At 40.0% G+C, this 24,499-nt stretch overlaps 1 protein-coding gene across 1 annotated transcript in view; it reads left to right on the forward strand.

Annotated features, from left to right (window-relative positions):
* Positions 1-24,499, forward strand: part of SKAP1 (src kinase associated phosphoprotein 1) — a 489,348-nt gene that overhangs the window by 69,415 nt on the left and 395,434 nt on the right. The window contains exon 4 of the mRNA XM_081971397.1: positions 3,219-3,244. Within this exon, the coding sequence (XP_081827523.1) occupies positions 3,219-3,244 (26 nt within the window). The remainder of the gene's footprint in view (positions 1-3,218; positions 3,245-24,499) is intronic.

The following is a 24,499-nucleotide window of genomic DNA, read 5'->3' on the forward strand; positions in this document are numbered from 1 at the left end:
GAGTCTGTTACTTCCCATCCAGATCCGTACAGCTTCCAGACACCGGGACATCACTTCGATAGCATCGTTGGGGTGGTTTGGGGTAGAAATGTACAGCTGGGTATCATCCACGTACAGATGGTAGTCTACCCCAAACCCACGAATAATCTCGGCCAGCGGCTTCATATATGCATTGAACAGGAGAGGCGAGAGGACCGACCCTTGTGGCACCCCACAAGAGAGCGGCCTCGAGGTCGACCTCTGCCCCCCTGCCAATACAAATTGCACTCGGCCAGAGAGGTAGGAGGAGAACCACCGCAAAACGGTGCCCCTCACCCCCAACCCCTCCAGTCGATGCAATAGTATACCATGGTCGATGGTATCGAAAGCCACCGAGAGATCTAATAGGACCAGGATGGAGGAGCAACCCCCATCTCTGGCCCTCCAGAGATCATCCACCAACGCGACCAATGCCGTCTCCATGCTGTGGCCGGGCCGGAAACTGGACTGGCGCGGGTCCAGATAATCATTTTCCTCCAAGTGGCGCGGAAACTGTTGTGCCACCACACTCTCTACAACCTTCGCCAGAAAGCAAAGGTTGGAGACGGGACGGTAGTTGGCTAACAGAGCTGGGTCCAGGGGAGGCTTCTTGAGGAGGGGCCTCACCACCGCCTCTTTCAGGGCGGCCGGCAGAAACCCCTCACTCAAGGAAGCATTGACTAACTCCTGGAGCCAGCCTCGTGTGACCTCCCAGGATGCCAGTACAAGCCAGGAGGGACACGGGTCCAATAAACATATGGTGGCTCGCAGTCGCCTACGCAACCTGTCCATATCTTCGGAAGTAACAGAGTCAAACTCCTCCCAGAATGGAAGCCCTTGGCCGCAGTTACGTGTGGTGGCCTGGGATGGATGAAGCCATTAAATTGTGGGTGAACCATTGTCTCGATTGTCAGGCAGTATGGCCAGTTCCGGCAACGGTTGAACCTAGAGAATGGGAAGCCCCTAAGGGTCTCTGGTCTAGGTTACACCTTGATTTCGCTGGCCTGATACAAGGCACTAACATTATGGTACTAGTAGATGCTTATTCTAAATGGGTGGAGGTGGTTCCTATGTCTGTTACAATGGCCGAGGCTTCTATTAATGTTCTGAAACGGATTTTTGCATGCCATGGGCTGCCGGATGTAATAGTGTCCGATAATGGTCCTCAGTGGACCTCGGCCTCTTTTCAGTCATTTTTAGCTATGTTGGGAATCCGACAGGTGCTGATGGCTCCGTTCCACCCGGCCAGCAATGGCCGAGCGGAACGGGCAGTCCGTTCGGTTAAAGAAGCCTTGGCAAGAATGACTCATGGCAATATACAAGACAAAATTTACTGCTACTTAATTTATCAACATGCCACTCCCTGCCCAGTAACTAATCAGAGTCCAGCCGAACTTTTGATGGGCAGGAAGCTTAGGACCACCCTTGACAGATTACATCCTGAGTACAACAGCGTACCTGCACTACCCAGAAATTACCAAACTAGAGAATTCGCGTGTGGGGACAGGGTTTTCGCAAACAATTTCGGGGGGCAACCAAAGTGGGTTCCAGCAACCATAATTGAAGTAACAGGACCCTGTAGGAACCTTGTAAATGATGGGAGGTAATGGCGGCATCACATCGATCATTTGCGCCGCCGAGAAGCCCCAGTTGAACAACGACCCAACGCATTCCTTCCAATTGATAAGAATTTCCATGCGCCTGCTGGCCTGTCCCGATTACCCCCCTTGCTTCCTACATCGCTCCCTACACGCCTACAACATTAATTCCAGCGCAGGACAACCTTCCTGTAGAAACCCAAAATCAGCCCGGGCTGGAGTCGTCCCAGCCATCAGAGGAGTGTCCTGTAACAGAGGTGCCGGACATACCAGTGCCACCGCCAATGCAAACGCAGGTGTTGCGTCGCTCCAAACGAATCTGGAAACGTCCAGCATATTTATCAGACTACGCCTGCGCAAACTTGGGGGAAAGAGGTGTTGTGTCTGAACCAAGCAAACACAAGGTGTCAATCAACACTAACCGAATGCCGGGATTGGCCGATTCATGTAGGCGTCACCAGGGGGAGCTAAAGTTGTTCTGATTGGTTGACCGGTTTGACAGCGACCATATAAATAGCTGTCAAACCGGAGCTCATTGTTCTGTTCTTGTAATTACATAGTTAGTGTTCAAATAAAGCTGTTACTGTGACTGGATCGCCTCAGAATATTAATTCAATATTAGTACATAATAGATGTGACTAATGGAGCTTCCTTCAACTGAAAGAACTCTTCCAGAAAAATCTTAGGGCTAAAATTACTTTTTCATCAGTTTTACAATTAGGAATCAAAAGATACTTGCTGTTCATCTTTCATCATGAAAGATAGTAGAATTTTTGGGAAAAAATTGTAAGTTTGAAAATACAGGTAGTCCTTGACTTGTGACCACAATTGAACCAAACATTTCTGTTGCAAAGTGAGACAGTTGTTAGTTGAATTTTGCCCCAATTTATGACCTTTTTTTACTACAGTTGTTAAATAAATCACTGCAGTTGTTAAGTTAGTAACATGGTTGTAAAGTGAATCTGGCTTCCCAATGAATTTGCAAAAGTGATCACATGATCTTGCGACAGTGCAACATAAACATAGGCCGGTTGCCAAGCATCCAAATTTTGATTATGTGACAATGGGGATGCTGCAATGATCATAAGTATCGTTTTTCATTGCCATTTTAACTTTGAACGGTCACAAAATGAAAGATTGTACAATAAATTGAGGACTATCTGTATGACAATCAGAGATGGGTTGCTCTCGGTTTGGCCGAACCGGTAGTAGCAGTGATGGGAGGCTCCGCCCACCCACCTGGATGCTTCTGCACATTGTGCATGCATGCGAGTAGGCATGGGAGTGCACCCAAACTGGTAGTAAAAAAATTGGTAACCCACCTCTGATGACAATGCCATTTAAGTTGAACATTTTAAAAATCTCCATTTGTTTGATCAAGTTTGGCTAATTTTACCTTCATAGCTTTGGATTTGCTAAAAATAGTAAAATAACAGTAGAAAAATTGATTGCAGGTAAATGCATATAAAATGGAAATTAAAAAACTGCTTAATATACAGTCTGTTAAGATGTCTAGAAATAATGGCAGTCAATAGAAAATACAAACTTTATATTTATAGAAACAAACTTTTTCAACAGGTCTTTGTTATTTGTTTTTTTTAGGTATCAGTGGGGATTCCTACCGGGAGGTAAGTGTACATTAATATTTTTTTAAAGAAAGTAGATGATGATGTAGACTAACAGTCTGTTTACAGATGATAGGGGGATAATATATTACATTGAAATAAATCTGCAAACTTTATTAGCTAGCAAAATCTTTTTCCTAACATGTTGGCCTGGGATGTCTGTTTCCTCGCTCAATAACTCTTTACAGTTCATTATGTAGCATAGACATGGATCTTCTTTATTTTGGCAGTTTACTTGAATTACGTATAGTTTTGTTCAAGTCTCTGAAACTGGTTTGAAAAAAAATCTGAAGTATTACATAGAGAATCAGGTTTTTTAAAGTAAAAATCTTGCTGACTCTTTTCCATCATGTTCTTTTCCCCTATTTCCTAGGGGTATTTTTCCTTTTATTTTTCTTCTTCTTTAATTTTGTATGTGATTCTTGCTTTTTTCCTCCTTACTTTAGGGCATTAGGGCAGGGTAATTGTGAAGTAAAAGAAGATAAATTTTTAAAGCTTTTTAATTTATGTAATATTAGAAACTGCTTTTTAACAAATTATAATTTTTACAATTCAATAAAAATGTACTTAATGTTCAGCCATTTTAGTATAGTTTATACAAAAGTGCTACAGATCCATATGTGTTTCATTTTTGTGTATGTCAGTTCTTACATTTAGGAAATCAAATGGAATTTGTGGTATTAAAATGCCTTGACGGATTCAGCATGGTTCCTTACTTGGTAGATTTGTAGAAGGAAAATATTTTTAAGAGACATGATTTGCAGTATATGTGATACAGATTTCAGGTTCTCTGTAGTACATTGCCAGTTACTCCTTGCCATAAAAAGAAACAGTACCTTTGTATACTATATACATGCTAAAATGTGCTCAGAAATTGATATTGGTGCAAGATAATATAGGTAGTCATGGACTTATGACCACATTTGAGTCCAAAATTTCTGTTGCTAAGATATTAAATGAGTTTTGGGCAATTTTATGACCGTTCTTCAAGTGAATCAGTACAGTTAGATAAGATAAACTTTATTGTCACTTTTTTCTGTGAACACCCTGGCACTGCCCACTCTCAAAAGAACACACACACACACACACACACAGAGTATATACATATACATGTACCAGAGGTGGCTTCCGGGTGGTACGGCCCAGTACGAGCATACTGGTGGCAGCTGGGAGTAGTGGCCACCATACCGGAATGGTGTTTCGGTGTTCTGCTTTGGAAAGCATCTCCTCCTAGAAGGCAACAAAGAAAACCATTCATGGAGAGGATGTGCAGCATCCCTGACTCGGTCAAGAATTGCTTATATACTATGTCCTGGATAGAAGGAAATGAACTTCCAATAATGTTTTCTGTCATCCTCACCACTCTCTGCACAGCCTTTCTGTCTGAAACAATAATACTTTCAAACCACACAATAATACAATACAACAGGGTATTTTCAATTGTTCTTCTATAGAAAGTGGTAAGGATAGGGGAAGGAATCACGCAAGAAATACAGTTGCTGCTGTGACTACTTCATTGGTGTCTCACTGTTGAATGACCAAGTTAACCTGCTTGTCAGCTGCATACTCAAAAACCTGATATTATTAACCATCTCCACAGTTAAATCGTTAATACTCAGAAGTGTATGGCTATGCCTGCCTTTTCTAAAATCAACAATGATATCTTTTGTTTTTCCTACATTTAAAACCAGGCTGTTTTTATTATACCATTTCATCAAACTCTCAACCTCCTCCCGGTAATCATCTTCATTATCATCCTGAATAAGGCCCATCACTGTTATATCATCTGCATACTTCATAATATAGTTAGTAGCAAACATCACACAACCGTCATGGGTCAGCAAGGTGAACAACAACGGACTTAAGACATAGCCCTGAGTTTCTGTGCTCAGAAACATGGTGTTAGAAATATTACTCCCAACTCTCACATAGGGGGGTCTATCAGTGAGAAAAGTTGTTAAGTTAGAAGCACAATTGTTAACTGAACCTGGCTTCCCATTAGCTTCTTTGCAAAAAGTAATCACATGACTCTGGGACATGCTACCTTCATAAATTTAAACCAATTCCCAAGTCTCCAAATTTTGATCATATGACCATGGAGATGCTGCAATAGTCGTTAAGTGTAAAAAACCTGTGTGATTAAACAAGTGATTTAAATTGAGGACTATGTGTAATGATCTGCTTTTTAAAGTGAGAGACATTTTTGCATAAATTGTTCCTTGCATGAAAATAAGTTTATAAAATCATTGTATGAGAACATGACTGCTTCTAAACTAGATGTCACTAATATCAGTCAATTTGTAGTGGCACAAGACATGCCAGACACTGGCAAAACAGTGTTCATACTGCTATACACTTTTACATGGAATCTATCTATTATCTATCTATCTATCTATCATCTATCTATCTATCTATCTATCTATCTATCTATCTATCTATCTATCATCTATCTATCATCTATCTATCATCTATCTATCTATCTATCTATCTATCTATCTATCTATCTATCTATCTATCTATCTATCTATCTATCATCTATCATCTATCTATCATCTGTCTATCTATCTATCTATCTATCTATCTATCTATCTATCTATCTATCATCTATCTATCTATCTATCTATCTATCTATCTATCTATATATCTATCTATCATCTATCTATCTATCATCTATCTATCTAAAGATTTGCATGTTGCTGGCTGTGATGTTTTCTGCCTCCCATCTCACAGTAGAACTGGTTTGGTTAATATTTGCTTCATGTTCATGAAAAAAATCTGGTTAAGGTAAAGATTTTTTCTTCTTAAAAATAAGTTTGAACGCATGGATTATTTTAAAAAATGCCTTATATTAATTTAATTTCTTTCATTGGCTTCAGAAATAAAATTCCCACATGATAGCCACTCATCCTCATTCAGTGTCAAGGGGAGGGGGAACTCCATTTCTAACACATGTTCATCTCTGGCAACACAGAAATGTCAGAAATGCAATGGTGCCTTGAATTCCCACTAGGATAGTGTTATCACATTTTAATATGAGTCTCGGTACTTCTAATTGCTTTCAAATCATTGTTTTCCTGCATTTCCTTGATGAACTGGGCATCTGGCGTCATTGGAGAGACAGTGAAGATGACAGCTGTGTTCAGAATTTTTTAAAAAGACCTGATTAGAACACATGAAAGGATATTTTTTTCTTCATAGAAATGTCTACATCCATTAATATAAATTCTGCTGTTTGGGTTACTTTGCTAAACGGTCACAGAGATCTTTACTCTATACTCATGAGCTAGTATTTTTTAAAATTCATTTGTTCTGCATACTTGCTTTAACATTTTGAGTTCACTCTTGCCTTTTTAGTTTGACAGGTCTACAGGGATTTCAAACCACAGCAGTTGGAATGGTTGCTAAGTCTGCTTTCCATTTAAAAGGATAAATTAATCTCTCCCTTTTCCTTTCTCTGTACTGTATCTACTCTTTACTTCATAGACAATATATCTATGTGGGGCAGAATATATCCAGATCAAATTGTTTATTATGTGCACAAAACATGTTATCAATGACTAGTATAAAATATGTTGGCCAGGCCATATAATTTACCCCAATCCTTTTGCTAGATAGTGCATCATTTCCAGATTTGTAGAAGAAATGTAGTAATTATGATGTTGATTAGAGATTTTTTCTGGTAGCTAAGAATTTTTTCTTTGTATTTCTTCATTATATTCATGTAGTTGTCCTAGCACTCCTTGAAAAATTACCTCTGAAAATATTGCTTCATCATCACTTGTGGCTATTTAAAGGGGATTCTAAATCAACTGTTTTATTTCCCAGAAACATAAATAGAGGGCTTTTGCTAAAGAAGAAAAACACTTTTTCTCATATACTGAATTTTGCCCTTCCTCAAAAATTAGTATTAAAATTTTCTTAATTTTTTGTCTCTATAATATATGAATAAGTAAAATGTATGTATACACATAAAACACAACACATGTGTATTACAATATATATGTAAAAACAAATTAATTTTTGAAATAGAAATTAAATCTTGCACATTTGGAAACACATCAATAATCTTTCTATTATATTGATTCCCAGTTCAGAAGCTGAAAGCGAAATCATTTATTTATTAATCACATTTATATAACCACATTTAATAACTACAGAGAATTGAAGTTAAAAACAATGTTTTGAAGTTAAAAACAATCTCATCAAATCCTCAGACCTGCTAATGCAGCCATGTTTTAAAAGACTTCTGAAAGAATGTCAAGGATGGGGCAAATCTCATATTGGAATGAAACAGAGTTCCACAGGGCAGGTGCCATGGAGAAAAAGCCCATCTTCTGGCTTCTATTGTTTCTGAAGATGGGAACTGCAACATAACTCTTCTACTGTATCTAATGGGAAAGAGAGATATAGTCAGGGGAGATAGTCCCTCAAATAACTAAGTCCCATGCCATGAGGCCTTTAAAGATCAGAACAAACAGCTTTAATTGGCCCGGAAGCAAACTAGCAATTAATTCAATTCATGGAACAGATATGTAATATACTGGGGGGGGGGGGGGGGGCATATAGCTTTCCATTATGCATTTTAAACCAGTTGAAACTTCCAGATATTCTTCAAGGGCAGCCTAAGTTGAACTTGTTATTAGTCCATTTGGGAGTGACCAGAACATGAATGATTATAAGCAGAGCAGGAATGGGTACAATGGGTCATAAGGCAAAGCTGTGCAAAATCCCCTTTAGACACAGTTTCATCTGTTCTTTGAACAAAAGTTGCAAGTCTAGGAGGATCCCCAAGTTGCACAGTGGGTTTGTTTATGGTAATGCAATCCCATTCACTACCAAAGATGGCATAGTCCCTGAGTTGAAAGATCTCAAAATCCAGAGACACTCAGTCTTGCCAGGGTTCAATTCAAGATTTTAAATTTAATCCAATAGTTAAATTCAAGATTTTGAATTTAAATCCAATAATTCAATACAAGATTTTAAATTTAGATTTAAATTTCTTTTCAATAATGCAAAATTGTCTTTCATTGCATATTTCTAGCTTAGTAAATCCAAAATTCTAAATTACTTCATACATTCCAAATTTTCAGTAAAATACTGCATCCCATTACTATCTCTCTTCTTAAAATCATATTACAATAATGTAAATATTAAACCAAAATAGAACAATCACATATCAACTCCAATTCATACCACACAATTTCTCCTGAAATATATTACAGCTCCAGCATAACAACAATCAACCATTTTTAAACATCCGTTATGCTACTAAATATGAAAAAAGAATCTTTTGATAAATTAGGTTTATTTTGAGATTATGAAAAATTTAACATATAAAGTTAACCCGTTTAAAATATAAATATAGTAGGATAATTCAACTTTGTAAACAGCTGAAGAATATTAACAGCTAACGGATATTAAAACAAGTATATATATTTTTGCTTTTATAGAATTGACATACATGGTAAATCTAAACGACTCCAAAACATTTTTCAATTTTATAATTTGAAAGCTCCAGAAGCTACTATTCCATCAGATCTAAACTGAGAAATCAGAATATGTTTAACTTAGCAGGAAGTTTAGTTCTTGCAATATATAAAGTATCTTGAAGGAATCTAGTGTATTAATACAACTTCTTTACCCAAGTGAAAAGGAATTAGCTTGCAATTTTAAAATTAAGTTCATGCTAAATTATCATTTTTAAAATTAAAAACAGAGCTCATTTGCCTCAAAAAATTTAAAATATGTCTTCAAATTGAATTTAGGATATCCACAAAGTTTAACACAATCTTCAGGAGTGGTTTGTCTTTTCACTTCATTCCACACCAGCAAATTAAACTTGCTGAATATATGTTTCATTCATTTCAATAAGAAGTATGACTAATTTATCCCATTTTCAGACCTCTGGTTGTAAATTTGCATTTCAACTACTTTTCAATAATATTGCCTTTAGTAGATTTTTGCTTTGCCCATTTTGTTTTGACCTGCTGATTTCACGTCAGGACTGACTCCTTTGAATTTAATAGCTACCTTTTTATGTCTGAAATTAATGCATCTTCAGAATTCTATATTGAAGATCACGTTCTCATTTTTCAGAAAAGGTAGGGTAATTAAGAAATAGGGAGTATTTATATAATATATTTATTTTATTCAGAATGCTTCATTAGTCAGCATCCAGTAGCACTATAGTGCAGTGTAGCAGTATCCATCTAATCTTTACATTTGACAAATCTCTCCATTTGTATACTGGTGAATATAGTTTTTTAGTTATGCTAAAAGGTAAAATGAAATTAATGCATAAAATAACACTGTCTATTTTGCTATTTTTGCAATATTGATAATAGTAATAGGGGGTTTAACCCATTTGTATATAAACTTATTTTCTTGTATGCCATTAAGTATTATCAAATGCAAGGTGTTACCTTTCTTCTTTCAAATCAGGCAGCACAGATAGTACTTTGCAGTTTTTCAGTTGAATTAAAGCATGGATGGATGTAATGGTTAAAGATAATTAAACATATTGATGTATGTTAGATTACGCCTATTACTTTGGGACAGAAACTCAGGGACTACTGTAACTTCTGCAGTTAATGGAAACATAAATACCTTGGACAAAATTTACTGAATCATTGCTAGGCAAAAATGACATTCTCTTTTATCAAAACATGACATTCCTTTCATTAGAAGAATTGGAGGTTAATTTTTGGTGTTACTGTTTTTACAAAAGTTAATGTAAGACAACTTTCTCGTTGCATCTAGCCAATTGGAGTGAATTAAATTACAAAACATAAAGCACTTCTTTATAGAATACTAGTTGATGATTTGGCGTTGCCCGAATATAGACGTCGGTGCGTTTGTCTGACAGGGAGGAATTGAGAGGGGCCTTTTTTCCCTCTACTCCTATGCCCATCATCCCTTCCTTCTCCCTTCCCATGTGTTCCTCTTTCCCACCCTGTCTACGATTCTGGCACATTGACCCAAATCTATCAGGTGCTTCCACGTTGGTCCATTGGACGGCTTTCTGGAGGAAGCTGAGAAGGAACTAACATCACAAATAATTGTCTCTCTAGGACACTGCACTCACTCTCCTTAACAGGCCAGGTGTTCCAGAGTTATGCTGGAGCATTCACACACACACCACGGGTGTCTCCCTCCCCCCAGTTTTGTTTCCAGAGGGTGTCATCTATGGTGAAAAGAGTACGGTTCTACATTTAGGCAACAAAAACGAAATGCACAGGCACAGTATAGGTCAATTCAATTCAATTTATTAAATTTATAAACCGCTCCCTCTCCCCGAAGGGACTCGGGGCGGTGTACAGTCAAAAGTTAAAATACCATATACATAAAAACATAAAAACCCCGTAAAAACAAATTACATACATAAAAATCTATACAGTAATAATAAAATTAAAACAACATTAAAATCTACCCCAGAAATTTAAAATAACTGCCAGGAGGATTGGAGAATAAAACTATAGTTGGGCCAGGCCAGCTAATTGGAACAGGTGGGTCTTGAGTTTCTTGCGGAAGGAGCGGAGGTCAGTGGTGATTCTAATATCGGCGGGGAGGTCATTCCAGAGGGTTGGGCCCATCACAGAGAAGGCCCTACTCCTGGGCGCCACCCGCTGGCATTGCTTAGTGGACGGCACCCGGAGGAGTCCCTCCCTGTGAAAGCGAATTGGTCGCAGGGATGTATGGGGTAGGATGCGATCCCGCAGGTAACTAGGTCCTGTGCCATGGAGCGCTTTAAAGATGGTAATCAACACCTTGAAACGCACCCGAAAAACCACAGGTAGCCAGTGCAGCTCGTGCAGGAGAGGTGTTATATGGGAGTACCTAGTACTCCCCGTGATTGCCCGCACGGCCACATTCTGGACCAGCTGTAGTCTTTGGGTGCATCTCAAGGGGAGCCCCATGTAGAGAGCGTTGCAGTAGTCCAGACGGGACGTCACCAGCGCATGAGTGACTGTGCGAAGGGCGTTCCGGTCCAATAGGGGACGGAATTGGCGCACCAGGTGAACCTGGTGGAACGCCCCCCTCACCACGGCTGCCACATGGTCATCCATCGACAGCCGGGCATTGAGGAGGACGCCCAAATTGCGCGCCCGCTCCACGGGGGCCAGTTGCTCGCCCCCGATGGCCAGCGATGGAGCCCACTGCTTGAACCGGGGCGCCGGTAGCCACAGCCACTCCGTCTTGGAGGGGTTGAGTTTGAGTCTGTTGCTTCCCATCCAGACCCGTATGGCTTCCAAGCACCGGGACATCACTTCGACGGCCTCGTTGGGGTGGTTCGGGGTGGAGATGTACAGCTGAGTATCATCAGCGTACAGATGGTACTCGACCCCAAAACCACGAATGATCTCACCCAGTGGCTTCATATATGTGTTGAACAGGAGAGGCGAGAGGACCGACCCCTGCGGCACCCCACAAGTGAGCGGCCTCATGGTCGACCTCTGCTCCCCTGCCAACACACATTGCGTCCGGTCGGAGAGGTAGGAGGAGAACCACCGCAAAACGGTGCCCCTCACTCCCAACCCCTCTAGGCGGCGCAGTAGGATATCATGGTTGATGGTATCAAAAGCCGCTGAGAGGTCTAATAGGACCAGGATAGAGGAACAACCCCTATCCCTGGCCCTCCAGAGATCATCCACCAACGCGACCAAGGCCGTCTCCGTGCTGTGACCGTGCCGGAAACCGGACTGGCGTGGGTCTAGATAGTCAATTTCCTCCAGGTGACGTGGGAACTGTTGTGCCACCACACTCTCTACAACCTTCGCTAAAAAGGGAAGGTTGGAGACGGGACGGTAATTAGCTAACTCGGCTGGGTCCAGAGAAGGCTTCTTGAGTAAGGGCCTCACCACCGCCTCTTTCAAGGCGGCCGGCAGGGACCCCTCACTCAATGAAGCGTTCACTAGTCCCAGGAGCCAGCCTCGTGTGACCTCCCAGGATGCCAGTATAAGCCAGGAGGGACACGGGTCCAGTAAACATGTAGTGGCTTGCAGTCGCCCACACAGCCTGTCCATATCATCGGCGGCAACAGAGTCAAACTCCTCCCAGAGTGGTCCCTCAAGACTCACTTCTGACGTCCCCCCTAGACCACTGAGGGGGACCCATTCACTCCGGATTTGAGCGATTTTGTCCTGCAGATATTCCCCAAATTCCTCTGCTCTGCCCTGCAAGGGGGCTTCCCGCGGCCTCTGTAACAGGAGGGAGCGGGTCACCCGAAACAGGGCGGCAGGGCAGTTGTCCGCGGACGCAATAAGAGCAGCACAGTGTCGGCGCCTGGCCACTCTTAATGCCACAAGGTAGGTCCGTAAATAGGCTCTTACCTGTGTTCGGTCAGATTCGGAGTGTGAGGATCTCCATCTGCTCTCTAGGCGTCTCTTGTGGCGTTTCATCACCCTTAGCTCCTCGGTAAACCAAGGGGCCAGGGTGGTTCGTTGCCGCAGGAGAGGCCGCAAAGGCGCAACCCGGTCCAAGTCCCCGGCAGCCGCACTATTCCATGCAGCCACCAGGTCCTCCATCCGGGAGCGGGTCAGGGCTACAGGAAGTGGCCCAAGCTCCGTCTGGAACCTATCTGGTTCCATCAGGCGCCTGGGGCGGAACCATCTGGGATATTCTGGTTCCGCCTCCCCGCGGTGGGGGGTAGCGCCAGGGAAGTCAAGCCGAAGAGATGAGTGATCTGACCATGACAGGGGCGTAGTAACTAAATCCCCTATTCCCAGATCACTCGTCCACTGGCCAGAGACAAAAACAAGGTCCAGCGTGTGGCCTCCCTCGTGTGTGGGGCCCTGAATTATTTGGGACAGGTCCATGGCTGTCATGGAAGCCATGAACTCCCGAGCCACCTCGGATGCTTCACCCATCGACGGCAGGTTGAAATCCCCCATGACCAACAGTTTGGGGGTCTCGACTTCCGGTTCCGGTGGCTGACGGCGACGGGCAAGTCCTTTGCCCGCTCCGGCTCCCCGGTGGGCTTCCCCGCTTTTGGGGGGCACAGGACGCCCCGGAGAGGCGTCCTGCCAAAGGAGCGGCTTGGCGGGGGACCCTGGCATCGGCGGCGGCTGGTGGGGGTTTCTCCGCTTCGCTCCAGGCATCGAGGAGCAGTCTCGGAGGGCGCGCGTGCGTCTTCGCAACAGGCTGATCGGACGATGTAAAAATTGAAGGAAGCAGCAGCGGTGTGGTGAGGCGCTTCCCCTCTTCATTCCCTTTTTCTTGATTTGATGGACCTTTCAGCAATTTAAAACGTTAAACTTTCGGATTTCCTTGGAGGCGCGGCTGGAGGGAGGGGGATTCCCCCCCCCCTTGGACAAGCGGCTTGGAAAAATTCTGCTCTCACCCCCAGGGGAAGGAGGAGTGGGGAGAGCCAACTAATGATGCCTCGCCCCTGTAAAAGTGATTTTTCATTGGATTTAGCTCCATAACGTATTGATGACCTGAGAACTTTGTGAACTTTTAAAACTTTCCTATGCCTCTGAGCCTAAAGCTGGCAGGGCAAGATGGCACACTTCCGTTGTCTTCATGAACTGTGAAACCTGACTCCACCTTTAAAATTCAGGCTTCCGGTCTTTGTCTCCGTGTCACCCAGAAGAATCTCTTGTGGATTGTTATTTTCTTGAACTCTCTGGGGGAAAAATTCCTCTCTATTGCCAGACTGACTAAAGAAACTCTCTTCTGCTTGGATCTTCTGCCTCCTGGACTCATCTGTCTGCTCTACTTCTCCAGCTGTCCATTCTCTATACTGACTGATCTCTCTACTTTATAAACTATGTCTCCAAAAAGACCACCCCCTGGAAAACCTGGCTTTGCTACTTCTGCCCCGACATCTGCAACATCCAGTCCTGCCACACAATCAAAGATCACAGAACTGATGCAACCTAAGAGTACAGAGATGGATTTGCAACAAATGCTTCAACAACTTATACAGGGCCAGGAAGAAATCAAGAAACAATTAAAGGAAATGAAGGAAGAAATTAAAGAGAACCAAGTCCAAATCTATAAGAACTCACAGAGACTGGACCTTGTGGAGGGTGGGGTGGCGGAGGTGAGGGGGGGGGTAGAAGCAGTGCAGAAGGGAAACAAAGAACTTGATATCCAGCAAATGAAAACAGAATTTGAGAGAATGTCCTTTTATCTTAGATTTCAAAATGTCATAGAAGCAGATGGGGAAAATATAAGGGACATTATGACTAACATTCTAGCTGAATACATACATAAAGAAAAACAACAGATGGAATGGGAGATAGATCTGGTTTACAGAGTGAATTCAGCTTATGCCAGAACACACAATGTACCCAGGGAGGTCCATATTAAATTCCTTAGAAAAAGCACAAGAGACGAAATTCTGGGTGTACAAAGGGGGCAGGTACTGACATACCACGACAGGGAAATAACCATCCTGAAGCAGATCCCCAAGAAAATTAGGGAAAAAAGGAAAAATTATTCGCAATTGGCGAATAAAATATACCAGAAGGGGGTGTGGTTTAGATGGTTGATGCCTGAAGGTATGCTAATATTCTGGGAGGAGACAAGAATTAGAATCAATACACCCATAGAGGCACAGGCCTTTATGGAAAAAAACAAAATAAACCTAGAAAAAACAGAAGACTCTACAACGGTTATGCAGGACACGGGAGGGGCCTGAGCTCTGTCAGCGGGGGGAGAAGGGGCAAGAAAGCTCAGATCACAAAAATGAATAAGAAAATCACATTGTTATAAACAGACCGAAAGTAGTAATGAAATTATATGTAGATCATATATTACAATATATAAACTGATTGAAAATATTTTTAGAATTAATATGCTGATTTTATATGATTATGTATTAATGTTTTATACTCAGATGTATTCCATGAGTTTGGAGGGAGGGGGCGCCTGCCACACTTTGCAACTGCCAAAATTTGTATACCTTTCCATTTACCTTTTCCCCTATAAATGTTAAAAAAACCAATAAAATTCTTTGAAAAAAAAAACAGTTTGGGGGTCTCAACCGCTATCTCTGCGATCAGCTCGAGGAGCTCAGGCAGGGCCGCTGATGCATAGCGAGGAGCCAAGTATACAATCAGCAAGCCCAACTGTCTCCCTGGGCCCCACTTCATGCCAAGAGACTCACACCCGGATATCTGTGGCACAGTGAACTCTCTCGGCTCCAGACCCTCCCGTATAATCACCGCTACCCCACCACCCCTACCCAGGGCCCGCGGGTGGTACCTTGCTCAACAGTAGTAACTGTGAAAGGGATCTTGGAGTCCTAGTGGACAACCATTTAAATATGAGCCAGCAGTGTGCAGCAGCTGCCAAAAAAGCCAACATAGTTCTAGGCTGCATCAACAGAGGGATAGAATCAAGATCACGTGAAGTGTTAATACCACTTTATAATGCCTTGGTAAGGCCACACTTGGAATACTGCATTCAGTTTTGGTCACCACGATATAGAAAAGATGTGGAGACTCTAGAAAGAGTGCAGAGAAGAGCAACAAAGATGATTAGGGGACTGGAGACTAAAACATATGAAGAACGGTTGCAGGAACTGGGTATGTCTAGTTTAATAGAAAGAAGGACTAGGGGAGACATGATAGCAGTGTTCCAATATCTCAGGGGTTGCCACAAAGAAGGGGGAGTCAAACTATTCTCCAAGGCACCTGAGTGTAGAACAAGAAGCAATCGGTGGAAACTAATCAAGGAGAGAAGCAACTTAGAACGAGGAGAAACTTCCTGACAGTTAGAACAAATAATCAGTGGAACAGCTTGCCTCCAGAAGTTGTGAATGCCCCAACACTGGAAGTCTTTAAGAAGATGTTGGATAGCCATTTGTCTGAAATGGTATAAGGTTTCCTGCCTAGGCAGGGGGTTGGACTAGAAGACCTCCAAGGTCCCTTCCAACTCTGCTAACAAAGCAGTTACATGTACCAAGTTTGGTTGAAATTGTTTGAGGCGCTCGAGAGTTATGCTGGAACATATATACATGCACACACACACACACACACACACACAAAATGTAGTGTAATGTAACAATAACATAACAATAACAATGACGACAACAACAATTGATAGACTTACTACGCCGTTTTCTTCTGTTGGTAGATTGTTTCTTGAATGTCTAAATGCAGTTTCCCCCAACATTTTACAAACGTTGATTATATATATTCAAGCAGTTCTAAATCAATTCCATCCATTTCCTAGTAAATATATTATTCTATTTTTATTACATTTGTCAAAATGTCTACAAAATCTGCCAGCTAAGGATCACAATATTGTTGCCCTCCCATCATATGCAGTTCATAACCATTTCCTTAGAAATTCAATGGAGAATAGAAAGGAATTATGAGACTTGATTTTCATGTTGACTCCAGAGTCTTTCCTAAATCATTCCTCTAATAGGCATCAGGAATTCTTGCTTGGATCAGTCATACAAAGACTGAAGTCACAGTTTAAAAGGGGGAGATCAAGCATATTTTCCTGTTACTTCTAAATATCATAGTCTCCCCCTCCCTCCTCTCATATCATTTGTTACCAGAAGGCTGATTGAATGCATGTTTAGGACAGATAGGTAACAGGGGATCTCTATTAATGAAGAAGGATGCTACTCTACTTTTTTTTTTGAGGAAAAACATGGTAATTTGACTTACTTTACTTTTCTTTTCCTATTTTGGCCTCCTGATCTGTGTGCTCTGGATGACATGCAGTAGTTGCTATAGGCTTTGGAGTCTCAAATATGTCTTTTTCTTCTCAATTTGTTATAAGCACTAAAGTTTAGGGAAGATTGTCTAAACTAAAAGATGACACATTTTGTAAAATGGCAGTTCTTAGGCCGATGCTCCCAATTTTTTAATTCTAACTGCATACTTCTTTCCTTGAGCTGCTGTTTTATATCTGGCCCCAGTTGATGGCTCTTATCTTTTACCTACACCTGTATGAAAAAGTCCTGCACGCTTTACAGTTTACGGTTTATGACATTTTTTAGATAGGCCATTGATTTTATGATATTTTATGCTAACTGCTATGCAAATATTATTATATTTAAATAAATACTGGTGGTTTTTAAGTGAAAAGCATAAGCTTTTTGCAATTTGGTGCTGTTTGGATGGAGATTGTGAATTTTCTTGCATGCTTAGAATGCATGCTTACAATGACTATGAAAACAAATTAACTGATGCATACCCAGTGGCATATGTGTTGCAATTACTAAGGCTGATGTTAGTGTTTTGTTAACATTTTTATTGTTTGTGGCCCAGAAAAGGACCGTTTAAGTAACCAAACTTGGTTACTAATATGAAATTGGCCAGCCCATATTGCTTATCACCAGGCGGCATCGCTTTGGCATAGACTGTATAAGCCTTTGCACGTGATATTTGGTGACAATGTGGTGCCAGGCTGCAATAATGGATTCAATCAGCTCCTGCTTGGTCTTTGGATGCTTCTTGCTTATTTCATAACCAACCTTGGACCACGTTCTCAACTGGATTCAAATCCGGGCTCTGAGCTGGCCAATCCCAGAGTCGAACATCATGCTTCTTTGTCCACTGCTGCACGGACTTGGCTCGATGACAGTATTGTCATCCTGGAAGTAAAAGTCCTTCCCTACAAGTTGCTGAGCTGAAGGAAGCATGGTCTTTTCCAGGACTTCAACATACTGCTTGGAATTCATGATTCCCTGCGCAATTTGTATCCGACCAATACCAGAAGCAGCGATACAGTCCCAGACCATTACGTGCAATGGATGCTTCACAGATAGATTCAGGCAATACGGCCTAAAGTCTTCAGCTGGAAATCTTCTGACATACTTATTGCACTGATTCCCAGTCAAGTAGAAATTTCTCTCGTCACTGAAGATGTCCTTGGCCCATTGTTCGTTGGTACACTTGGCATACTTCTTGGCCCACACACATCGACGAGAGCGGGGAGGGTCTGTGAGCACAGATTTACTTCAAGCCTTGCAGCCTTTGAGCCCTCTGGCAAGCAGTCTGTGACACACTTTTACATCACATGTTTCACCCCCAATTCTTGTAATCTGAGGTGAGATGAGCTTCCTGTCAGCCATCGAAATGTACTGCAGAGCCTGATCCTCCTGTTTTGTTGACTTTCTTGGTCTTCCAGAGCGGAGCCTATCATCAACTGAACCAGTTATTTGTATTTTTCAATCACTCTGCTCATTGTAGTGCGATGGCATTTTACTCTCTTGGCTATTTCTGTACAGGAGTAACCTTCTTCATGAAGCACAATGATGTGATGCCGCTGCTCCGTACTGGTGAAAGCAAAGGCCTTCATCCTTGCCTGCAGCCAGAGCTAAATTAAATTTCTCAATGCTTTTCATGCCTATTTATAGTCAGAGAGTATGACAACATTGATTGGCTCATAGATTTAGCCTCTGTGCATTTTGATTGGTCAGCCAAAGCTCGCTGCTCTTGGCTACTTTCGATCCTAAGATTCTCAAAAATTCAAGTTGTGTTTGTTTTAGCACATAAACTCACTCAAAACCTTTAAAAGACTTTGGTTATATTAATAAAAATTATGCATCTCAATCCAACTACATAAATTTTCATCAAAGTACTAATTTTGTGTGGTTTCTATGAGTGAAAAGTTGATTAAACATGTAAATCAGCTTAAAACTGAAAGCGTGCAGGACTTTTTCACACCGCTGTAGAGGCATTGAGTAGACTGAAAATGTTCGTTCATCATTTCCTCCGGAGGAGTCATAATAGATAGAATACCAGTAGAGGAACAAAATGTTTCTTGTTTCAGAATTGTGAGTCGTGGCTCAACCCCCAAGCCTAAGAATGAAATGTCTTTTTCTCTCACCCTCTCAGTGACTATGTAGGTGGTGGAGGTGAGGTTTAGCATGCACAACACATGTATGTATTGTCCAGCCACTTCTTCTGTAACTGTTCTTTCTCTGTCAGTTTTGCTATTCATATAGTTATGACAAGGATAAGTGGCAAGTCATTAAAGCAGCAACCAAGAACTCAAGACTTTGCAATAAGAAAGGGACAGGTCAGCTTTGAAGAAAAAGAAGAGTGTTTTTGAATTAATAGTGTGTGCCCTGATTTCTTGGTTAAGTTCTGTTTACTCAAACATCTTTGTACTTTTGACATGCTGAGGGGTTCTCGCATAACTTGTAAACAAAAATCAGAAACTCTTGCTTGCTTTGATTTTAAGATGTGATGTTAGCTGCCAGGAATAAATGACCAGATTATCAATATTTATACCTCACTGTTAAAATATATCTTACGTTGAGTACTTCACATTTCTTCTCTGTGAAGTGCCAGTAAGGATCTGGAATCTTTCATTCTCTAAGTGAATTTTGATTTTTAAAAACATATTTGTTCATACAGTTAGCATGGTATTGAAGGGCTTCGTTTGAACTATATTAGGATGTATGAAGATGCACATCTTTGTGCATGGATGGAATTTCCAAGACATAATTGTAGTCTGTCTTAATATTTGTGTTTGGGAACAGAAGAATTAAAATGTGGCTGCATCCATATTTTAAAATTTACAAGTTAGAAGTTAATGACCAGTCCATATTTAGCTTCATTTGTACATGCTAAACATTATCTTTCTCCACTTACCTTACAATAAAGTAATCCTCTATTTTACTACCACATTTCACCAAAAATAAGACAAGGTCTTATTTTCTTTTGACCCCTGAAATAAGTGCTTGACCTTATTTTCATGGAGGTCTATTATTTTTGAGGTACAGGAGGCAGCAAGCGTGGTCACCTCATGGCTCCTCCTGTGTTGCAATATTTTCGGGGAGGGCTTCTTTTCAGGGATGGCTTCTTTTAGCACATGTGCTCAAAAGCCCAACTGGGCTTATTATCCGGGGAGGTCTTATTTTTAGGGAAACAGGGTAGATACCTAGAAATGTAAACTAATCCTTGCTAAAATCTAAGAGCACGTATGCAAAGAAGAAATATGAGATTATTTACTTATAGACACCATTTTATTGTTTTTCTGCTGAGAACACATAGAAGTGAATATAGGACATTAAACTAAAATAATAACAATATACCCAAACATATGATCCAGTTTATTATAGAAAATATGTCCTTGTTAGTCTGAAATTCTGGAAATTATGATCTAATATAACAAGTATAATAACTGGAAAAGCTGTTCTAAATATTTTAAAGACTTCATGCCTATCTGCTTAAATTTATATTAACAAGGGGTTGAAGATTCAGAAGCAACTGAGCTATTCAACAACTAATAGCTTGGGGATTTATACTATAATCAAATGTAAAATATTAACTGAGAATTGATCTTCATCTTAGGATATATCAGGTAATTTTCTCTTTACTTTATTTTTTGGGAGAATTGGTGATCAGCAGTTGCTTAGCTTTCATCAAAAGTATCAAAAGATAGCCTGTTATCCCTGACATATGGGGGGGGGGGGCTAGTATAATTAATGAAAAAAATGCTTTTTGCCTTGGTGGCCCTTCTGTAAAATGGGAGTGGTTGTATGCTCTGACCTTGTAATTCTGGCATTCTAGATGAATAAAAGCCTATGCAGTTTTCTTTTAAAAGACTGCATCAGACTTCTACTGCTACTTAGTCTTGGATGTGAATTGCATATGCACAATTAGGCATTAGAAAAAACATATTCTATGCATGCTCAGATGTTCATGTGTAATTCGTGTAATTTACTAAACATTTTGTTTGAGAGAGCTGAAACACAATACTGGAAAAAATCCAGCTCTTTAGAACATTAAGTTTGGGGTTTGTATTTTTAGTTAACTGATAACCTTTGTTCTTTAATTTTACAGTTAGTCCTCATTAATGAATGGCCATTTTATAATCATTCGAAGTCAAGCCACTGCATGTTAAGCAGGTCAGCTTTATGACCCATACTGGCATTTTGTGATGTTTTTATCATGAATCTTAGAAACTTCGTCAGCTTTTGATAAAATGATTAATATACCCAGCTTGTTATTTCTCAGGAAAAGGAAATAGGCTGGAACTTGATTAGAATAGAAAATCTTTTTAATCTGATTATTACAGTTTAATAAATAATGCAAATCTGAAATCAAAATATATAACAGGACATTGTTTATTTCCCTTTGCTTTTGGGAATAGTCATACCATTTGGTTTGTGTAGATTGCCTTGCTACAGTTTTAGGCAACACAATTCTTTTTCAAGATATGTAGAAAATGATAATCCTTTCTAAATTCCCATATAACCATATAAATAGAATCAAGTTCTAACATTCTCTATTTTAAATTAATTTGGGTAGTAATGGCTAACTCAATGGTTTTTGGCCCAAATCTGTTCTGAGTTTATCTCTGTCTGCTCCATCAGCAAATTTCTTGCAGAAATAAAAAACCGACTTAAAAAAAAATTCCGCTGGTTCCTTTCATTTACTATTTATCCTATATAAGCCTTTAGAAATTAACCAGGTTATATTTAAAAATAAATGTGGTCCAGAAAAACATTCTCTGATTAGTCACTGTGTCTGTATAGACAAATTCTTAATATGCAACCAATCTCTTATCTGGAATTTTTTCCCAGTGGTAATCTTATAATTGATAACTGTTAAATACAAGGCTGGTTTTGTAGATTGAGGTCCTCAAGCACCTGCTGAGATCCATGTGTATTAGGGGCTGACTTCAAGTCTGTGAAGATCTGGCTCTGACATGACTCCTTGCAGCTGCTCCTTCATTCTTATTGAAGTGAGAACAAGAAGTAGGAAGCTATCTCCACAGATCTCATCTATTTCCTCCCCCACCTTCCCCTCAGCTCTCCTTTTCTGTAGAAGGCATTTGGCCTGGAGAGAGAATTGAGCAAATGAGTTGTGGTAATGTGAATCAGTGCCTTCAAAAGTTCATATTGTTCAGGGATCTCTAAATCTGGAAATTATGACTATTAAATGCATGCGCATTTTCACAAATGGCCCAAAACAACATTACCAGTTTATCTCGCAGAAGTGTTGATCCACTTGAAGATCTGGCATATTATGGTTTTCCCATTTAAAAAGATTTCTAAGGGTTCATCTTCAACTGTTGTGAGTCAGGTACATCCTTTATGCAAAACATGCAACTGACCTAACAAAAGCATTGTTCTCGAAGTTCTGATGGGCCACAATCCATTTTGACAGCTGCAAAATCAGTTAGCATTATAGCAAGCAGGAAGCACAAGTTACGGAAAGAACATGTCCACTCAAAGATGATGGAAAAGGTGCACAGAGCATGACCTGCAAATATAAATCTACTTCCATTTATGTATTTATTTTTAGTATTTGTAATACATTATTCTGTTAAAACCATAAGGCATTAAGCAAAAAATCAGAAAGAATAAGGCATTATCATAAAATATACAACCGTGCAAAACACTAAATTCTGTAAATATGCGCAGCACAAGATAAAATGACATGCAATTAATATCTCAGAAAGACATATAAAAAGTTCTGAGAAAGGACTAAAATGACTGTGGAAATGTCAATTTTCTAAAGGATTTCAAACAAAGTATTATATGAATGTACAGAGATGTCCTAACAGATATAATTGTCAGATGGAGGATCCTAACAGATAAATACACAGCAACATGTGTATGTTTTAAATATTACTCTTTATTCCACAGATATCCTAGGAGTGGGTAAGTCATGTTTGGATTGCATTATAGTGCAAAGATATCCAATTTGCAGAATTTGAATCTGCAATATTCAAGCGATATTTCTTTATTGAAATTCATAATTTTCTGCACTTCATTCTTCAGCACACAGATCTGTAAAGCATTGTATGTACAAACTGTGCATATAAGGAAAATGCTTCTCACAACAGTACTGTTTTTTTAAAGTGTATACTGGGAAAATAGTGCAAACAACAATAGATACAGATTTGTAGGCTGTATTTTTAGAAACACTCCCAATGTGTTTGCCAAAGCAAACAGAAGGATTGAAAATGATAAACTGAGCCAAAAGGGCAGAATCAAGCATTCTTACCTTACCTCTCTCAATTTAGCATTATTTTCCATGGCTGGCACAGTAGATCAATATGTATTTATTTTTATGCCCTGAAAATCTTACCCTTTATTTGCCATTATGTCTAAATTCTTGTACAAATTAATTCATTCTTTCCCAAACGTTATTTCAAATTCTGTTCTTTTTCTGACTTCCTTACAGTCTGTTGAGTTTTAAGAATAGGATTACCCCCCCCCCCCTTCTGCAGGTCTTACGTTTCCTTTTTCGAAGGCCTCTGTCACATTAGTTGCTTGCCATCTGCCTCCTTTATGATGCCAAGGAGCTTGTCATTGGCTGCAATAGGCTAGCATCTTAACTCATACTAGCGTTTGTATATTGTCATTTAAGTATTTCCCTATTGTTTAAGGGAAGATTTTCCTTCTTTTTAAAAAGAGAAATAAAAAAGCTGCACACTGCAGCTCTCCCTACTGGCCACTTTTAGTCAGTGCAGCTTGGAAGAGTACTATTCTGCAAAAGAATTACACTATTGAGTATCTATTTGATAGTTTGCCTGATAATAGCAGTGAAGACCCCTTTTGGGTTATGAATATACAAATTTGCATCTCTCGTTTCCAGATATTGAAGAAAGAATGGTGCTCTAATAAAGAACATGTATCTAAGGTCTTTTGAAGACCTCTTAGTAAATAAAACAACATAAATATAATATTAGAAAAGCATAGGGCAAGGATATTAGTTAGTTGGCACTAGCATTATATAAACAGATATTGCATTTATTAAATAAACATGCATAAAATAATTTGTACATTCTGTTTATTTAAAAATACTGTCTAAGATGATCTAGTATTCTTTTTAAAACTTAGTTTTTTGTATAGATTTATATTTTTGTTTTTTCCCTGTTATGGGTTATGATTTGGAAAGTTGAGGTTTTGGTTTCATACCTAGTCCAGCAAGGCCAAATATACTATAACACTATTTCTAAAACTCTTCCATGTCTGCATTCCCTAAAACGTTATATTATATAGGCTTAAAGCAGTGCAGACATAGAATGGATTTTCATTCTATATAATATATAATTCCTTCTTTTATTTGACTGTATCTGAGGAAAAAAGTATTATTATAAAGCTTGTATTCAATGTTTTAATTGATCCAGCATAAAAGTCCTGGTACCATAAAGATGGTACCTCAGCTAACAACAACCTTTTCCTTATTGTTTTCCCAATCTATTTGGATTCTTTCAGGATCCTCAGTTAATCAATTCTGAGTGTTTAATCCAAGCACATTTTAAGTGTTCCTTATAAGTGAAGGCTAAGGTAGCCTGAGTGGCTGAGAATTCAAATTAGGAATC

This window comes from Natrix helvetica (assembly GCF_964273705.1).
Source record: "Natrix helvetica genome assembly, chromosome: Z".
In the NCBI taxonomy this organism is placed as follows: Eukaryota; Metazoa; Chordata; class Lepidosauria; order Squamata; family Natricidae; genus Natrix; species Natrix helvetica.